Source organism: Patiria miniata, unplaced genomic scaffold (assembly GCF_015706575.1).
Source record: "Patiria miniata isolate m_02_andy unplaced genomic scaffold, ASM1570657v1 HiC_scaffold_5, whole genome shotgun sequence".
NCBI lineage: Eukaryota > Metazoa > Echinodermata > Asteroidea > Valvatida > Asterinidae > Patiria > Patiria miniata.
This window is the reverse complement of record NW_024037072.1, coordinates 6,037,922-6,045,043: the sequence shown is the minus strand read 5'-3', so window position 1 is coordinate 6,045,043 and position 7,122 is coordinate 6,037,922. Positions and strand designations below refer to the sequence as shown.

The 7,122-nt window shown below is 39.5% G+C and overlaps 1 protein-coding gene across 1 annotated transcript; it reads left to right on the top strand.

The window, feature by feature from the left end:
* Positions 1 to 359: 359 nt before the first annotated feature.
* Positions 360 to 6,772, top strand: LOC119740604 (neurotrophin-3-like; the record flags this gene model as incomplete). Its single annotated transcript, XM_038215963.1, has 4 exons — positions 360 to 501; positions 3,440 to 3,660; positions 4,453 to 4,625; positions 5,472 to 6,772. Coding segments are annotated over 4 exons (672 nt in total), but the record flags the coding sequence as incomplete, so codon positions are not given.
* Between the last annotated feature and the right edge of the window lie 350 nt (positions 6,773 to 7,122).

Below are 7,122 nucleotides of genomic sequence, written 5' to 3'. Positions count from 1 at the left end.
TATTAATAACTGTTTATTATATCATGATCAAGTTAAGTCAATCATGTAATAACTTTAATTTAGTTCTTAAGATTGTTTTTTTTTTTTTTCATTTCAAACTTATACATTTTAAAATTCATAAAATAATGAAAAAAGGAATCCATATGCATGCTTTAACTCAAACGTTCTTATTTTGGTGTCAATGACTAGAAAAAGCATGAAAGTATAATGATCTGATCACGGATGTAATGCGAGCACTCATTGTTTCTCGGACCAAAATATCGCGTTTACAACTTGCAATAATACAATCAATGTAGGCCTACCTGAAATTAATGAGCATGTCAGACACCCGCGAGTATGGCACTACCTTATGTCTTTGAATTGTGGTGGCCGGATACGTCCATTACCCATCTTGTCCATATCTCCCTCCAGATTTTGATTTTGATGCAGACCACCAAGATAGTAGAGGACCACCCCCTCAAGCAATACACGACAACGGAATGCTTCACCTAGTTCTGCACTGTAAGTTCCAACGCCACTCGAAACCCTTTGTAATCCATGCTTAACTACGCCCTCAGCGGTGAAAATGCTAAACAGTAGGCTTATTATTGAAGGACACCCGGGCATTTACGCACAGGTATGTTTCTCTACTGCGTATAAGGTTGCGCACGTTAATTTTGGGACCATTAAAAATGGTACGCGTACGGAATACGTAGCTACATTATTGTGGTTATTTCACCGAACCAACATACACATCTCAATCTTTTTGATGTGAAAGCACATTGCCCATAATGTGCCAGATGAAATAAGCACGCAAAATGGAGATTTATTTAACAAGAAACTTGTTTTTCTTCCAAACTGCACACGTATCCCTATAGTCTATGGAACAGGCCTGCGATTTAAAAAGCACGAGTTTTCTAGCCCAGGTTGGACGACGTCTTCATTACATTATGACTGACGAGTTTTCATGACGTTTGTTATCTTATAAAAACAATGTTCTCTCGGCATATAATGGATCTTGATCCAAAACTCTGTCGTGATGCAGTTTGTTTGATGTATGGATGAGTTTGAAAGTTTCAAGTAATGCGAACTGAACATAAGGTCGACAATATACTATTATACTTCGAAAGAGGCACCAGATCGCTTAGTAACTGAGCAAGCGACGCCCACGTCAGTACAGAAAAAGGCTTGTACGAAAATGCAAACCGTGAAATTTGAAAATAAGTCACAAACCTGTTGACATTTGCCATAAGAACGTTTCACATCGAGTGGCATCAAAGTAAACAATTCCTGCAATAGTGCAATGAATGTGTTACACTTTTCCATATACGACTACACTGCAAAAACTGCAGTGTTAAATTTAAACCATTGGTATCTATATAGGACAATCTGGTGTTAAATTTTACTGGTGTTATCCTATATAGATGCCAAATGGTGTTAAATTAACACTACAGTTTTTGCAGTGTATGTTCCTCATATTATGCACCATTAATAAAATATCAATTAATCAAAGTTGGGGTTGAACGGTCCATGAGATGTTTTTTCTTAATGACATATTTTGTGCAACATACTCCTCTTAAATGTATGAAAATTATATGACATTCCTCTTTGGTTAATTAATTTTTCAAAGTGCACTTCTTTAAACTTTTTGAATGTCCCATGTTTTTCTTGACAACTAAGGGTGTTGTTGCTGTGATGTCATTTCAGGAAGACACTGTTTAGTTTAGGGGTTTTCTGCTCAAATTGTGAACCCAAAAATTTGCTCATTGAAAATATTTGTGAGAAAAGTTTGCTCATTGCCTCACTGTGAACAACGAATCACCAAACAAAAGAAATTTACGACAGCAATATATCCAAAATTCTGACTTTTTTTGGTGCTGAAATTTGGAGCTGTATCATTGTGGTTTCTGTGTGAAATGACATCAAACTTTTGCTCACGAATATGGAAATTCGCATTAGCATAGCAACCAAAAAGGCACCACATTACGTGAAACTCCCATTTGCCAAAACCCCTGAACTGTACCTACCGATTTCACTGTGACTCTTATCAGCTGTTATCAGTAAAGTAATTATAAGATAAACACTTACCCTGGCACCCACTTCCCCAGGGCCAGTAACCATGAGCTGAGGTAATTGGCCTATCAATTATGGCATGCACATCTGGTAGCCGGGACTACTTGCAGTGTGTGTGCCTTGAAGAGCATGGCTGAAGTCGGACTGTTTCTTATTTGATATCTCGAGATATATTTGATCGATTTTTATGATTCAAAGTTGCTCACATAATAACTTTTGACACTTTTCCAAATACTTTACATTATAAACAAGAACCTAGAAGACTTTGGTAGATATTTTTTGTCAGTAAGCTCACAGGCAGAGGCACCATACACCACCTGTTCACGGCTCGTTAACTCTTGATCAGATAAGAGAGATCGCGTTGAAAGCTGCTTAATCTGAAATCGGTAGGTACGACCCGAGTTTGTCATAGGCAAACTCGGGTCTAGCTCAAATGGGAGATTTACGTAATGAAAAATGCCCTTTGAATTGGCAACACGAAAATTGAAAAATAAGGTTAAATGGGACACAAACATGCATATCCGATTGGGTTACATTAAAACATTAAAACATTGCATGAGCACTTTAAGGATAGGCCAACGTGTTTAAATGAGAAACGAGTATCGAATCCCGTCAACAGTTCTGCGACTACAATAAAACGGGGTCGATTCCATTAAAGGGGCACATCGTCCTGAAATCGCCGAAAATGTTATGTTTAAGATTGTTTACTTATCCTATTTCAAAAGGGATGGGTGAAGGGAAACTATAATCCTAATAGTTTTTGAGGAAAGACGTATACGTATTTCCAGCCGTATATAAACCTTATACATTTAATGAGTTGGGGGGGGGGCAAAATGTCCCTGCCCCGGTCTAAAACTGAGAAATCGAGAATTTGTTCAGAAATACAAGAATTTTTTGGGAAAAATATGTTTTGCCCCCCTCTAGAAAAAATCCTGGCGACGCCGATGCTCCCAGGAAACCTGAAATGCCGCGGTAATTTGATAAATCTAAAATGATACCGGATGGTTTTTCAATGTTAATTAGCCAACATATTTACAAAACATAGAAACACAAACGTTTTCGTAGGAACTTGTGCGAATCGTGACTAGCACTCAAATAGATGGATCAGTTTTGAGAGTTAAAATTTTGACCACCGAAATTTGTTCTCGCAAGAATAACACCCAAAAGAATGGCACATTTTTAAAGTAGGGTTGCGTGGACGTTTATATTCTACTTTTAAATGCTGTTTCCAATTCCAACTTACTATACATCATTCCGCAAAAAACGCGTTTTGTAGCCCAATTTGGGCGCTTTCCAGGACGCATGTCCCAATAAACTCTGAACCCTGGTTATCTTCATATTTTGGCACATGAACTTATTTTCGCTTTTTTTTTAATGTGATGACCAGATCTTTCACAGAAACTTATACGAGAAATGGAAGGCGAGGAGGAGACGATGCTCAACCAGCGACAAGGCCAGGTGCTGCACGACAAGATCACGGGCTTCTACGATGAGATCCTCAAGCATCCGGCGCTGAACAGCAACCGGATTGCCTTCAGTCAGAAGAAGCCGGATTTCGCCGAGTACCGGCCGGATCACCCCGGAGAGGCCTCGCCGTCTCATCGGCGGGTGAGAACGAAGAACACTCCCCCGATTAATGCATGCCTTATCCCCCGACACCAGGGGATTCATTACAAACAAAGTTGTATGTGTCAAATTGCTGATGGACCTATTGCAAAAATATTTTGGTACTGGTAGGACTATATACGAGATACGGATTATATACTTAGTGTCAGTTGAGCTGTAAGCCTGTAGGCTTTTCTTGGTTCTGTAAATTGCTTTTCAATTTGTTGCCTCCGATAAACAGGCTAATATTTTCACCGGAGGTGGTCCCCTTTTCGTCTAAGTGCCACCCACCTTAGTTTGCCCCACATAAATCTTAATTTTCTCATTACTGAATGTTGAAGTTTAGTTCTTCGCTTCGGAGTTAAGGATGCCACATACAATAATCTACATGTCCAGGACTCCACCTTAGAGTGCTCATTCTTATGCGTTGTTCTGTTGGTGTTGTTTTAAAAGTAACTATTTTGTGGATAAGAACTGAAGGTTTGCATGGCTAAAAGCCAACTACTAGAGAGAGATTGTGGTTGCAACATGTGACAAGAAATGTCTTGTGAGTTTACAGGCAGTTCTGAAATGAGCCAGCTCTCGCGAAAAGTGGGCAACTGGTGAACAATAATGTCAAACAGAACCGAATAAGCCTCTGTACTGATGACGTCACACTTTGTTAACGCGCACTTTCATATGGAGCCAGTGGGGGCCCACGGTGTGAGGTCATCAGTACCGAGACTTATTGGTAATATTATATAAGGGGTAAAAGGACAAAAGTATTTAGGGTCAGATTTCCTTGACTCTTTGCAGGGCAAACGTGCAACTGGCCTTCTGACCGAGATCTGCCAAAGCGTCCGCGGATGGGAGCAAGAAACCATCGGCGTGACGAGGAACCATGAAGTGGTCAACCTGTATCCAGATCAGCATTTTTTTACCACCAGGTGTCTGAGTAACGGGCAGAGCTGCAACTACATCAACGATTGGTAAGATAGTCTTAGATGTGGCTGCTGAAAGGGGATTGAATAAGCCATTTGCGAGTTATAAATTTGAATAAAATCTGGAACGCTGACTTATTCATCCAATGCTTTGCACGTTTTAACTTTGCATTCTCTCGACCAAAGAGACAGCAACTTTAACACGTGATTCGAGGCATGCCTTATGCTAGCAACCCCCAGCTCCGGAATGGTCTGGTGTCTGTGTGCCATTCTCACCCATTGTGAACAATGTATTTGTGCTGAGCGTCTCTTACGTATCTATGCAAGAGCTTGCCCCGAATCATGTGAATAGCAACAGTGTCTTTGGTCTGGAGAATTCAAAGTTATTATGTGCCAAGCATTCTGAGCAAGTCAGTGCACCAGACGTTTTTCAAATTTAAATTAAAAAGGGCATAGGTCACTCGCAAATGGTTTATTCTTGCTACTTCACCAAATATATCGTAACTATTAGCATGTTTGTTTCGGCAGCTGTGAACTTTGGTCAGAAGCTTTTCTTAAATCTATCACGATTTATTGGTCAGAAGCTTTTCATAAAATTCATCAATACGACTTGAGATTGTTCAGAATTGAGGCAAATTGTGCGAATCCCACTGCTGCCACCAGAAAAAAAATGTGTATCTGCAATAGCCACCATTTTGAGTAAACGACGCCAATTGGGGGTACACCAAACCCGTGAACTCAAAGTTAATCATAGGTTTACATTTTAATATGATTAAAAAAAATACAGTTTACAATCTTTGGGATTGAAGTAAAGTTTCCTAATTGCTTCAATAATGATATTTCCATAGTGTGTACATGTACTCAGAAAATGGCGCCGTTATTATCTTCATACAGGACGGTGACTTCGGAGTGTACTTCGCGCTCGTCGTGGACGATTGCCTACGTCGAGGTGTTAGACGGTTCGAGTATTGGCTACGACTGGGAATGGATTGCCATCGATACATGCTGCAGCTGTGCCGCTAGCGCGTAATATCAATCATTGAGGAAGGTACTTGTAGAATGAGACAAAAGATTTGGGGATGATTTTATATAGCCTAGATCCCCAGCCCTGGCCCGTAAAACTTTCTCTCGGAGGAAGGGTTTGATTTATATTTACGAACATCACTGACTGATGAAGCTTATTCACTCAAGATGCCTTAATCGTGGCTCAGCTTTATTTGTGGTTGTAAAAAAAATATATCACGCCCACAACATATTATTCCTATGTGTATCACCTGTGATCCTACCAGTGCATATGACGTTATCAGTTTGTTGTACTTTATCTGAAAAAAAAGACTAAGTGTGCAATTTAAAATGTGACAAGTGATTAACAAAACGTACATTCATGACACTATTAAAGGATTTCGAAGACTAACGTTTAAGAAATACGCTAAATTGTAAGCACTGGACTACTTTTTGAATTGTTTTCTCTAGTTGAGTTTCCGCAAGTAGGATATTGTTGTGTATAAAAGACAAAATCAAAAATTATATTATACCGAATTCTGGATGAGTGACTACTCTTCTCATTGTTTTCTCGCTGAGTGCAATGACGAGCAGACATGAATAGTATTTATGACAGCTGTAATATTTTAAGACGTGTTATTTCAGAGTTTAATTCTGGGAAACTGAGACTTAATATCAGCAATTAATTCAAAAAATTTGCAATTATAAATATGCTTTTAAGAGACCAAACGCGACCGCATATCCCCCGTGGGATTGCAGCGGACGGAAGACTAAGGAGTAAGGACACCGCTTAGAAATTTGAAAGTAAAATTATGTTTTTTTTCCATGCCGTTTTTATTGTCTCTAAAATTTCAGCCGATTTCATACCTCAGTCTGTCAAGGGAAACCGCTGAATTTTATTAGGCCTATATCCACTTTTGCATGCTATACATACACTCACTGCTTGTGTTCCCGAATACAAATTCACGAGGAAAAAATATATAGAAAAGAAAATTTAAATAAAAGCTGGCAACCCTCAACCTTTACTTGGGAAAACCGCGCGTTGACGTTGTCGTACCCTTGGGAACTCGACTGAGCCTGATGTCTGAAGTGCGATAAGTCAAATTTGTGCAGGTAGCAGACCAGTAAATAAACCTCCATAGACCCCAATGGTAAATGCTCCCACTTCAAAAATTCGGGAAAAATACTCACAACTCTCCAAGGTGTTCGAGACACACATCAAATTAAAGCTTATTTCATCATCTTTCATTTTTTTTTCAATTTTCGGGGGGTCAACTGATGACTTTTAGGAGAAATTTCCATCTGAAGATGATCACCCCTGAAAATAGTCCTGAAGCCCATCGCCATTTTGAAAAACGATGCCTACACTCCATTGCAAAATAGAGCGCTTTTAGGGTCCAAATTACATCCAAATTACACAGAACTGTAAGCTCCCAGTCCTGTGCACGGTTTCCACCCATATTTTTTACAAATCCTCAAGTTCATGGCCCACAGCATGCTCAAACACCGAAGATTTTGAGGGCATGCAAATCGTGATTTGGCC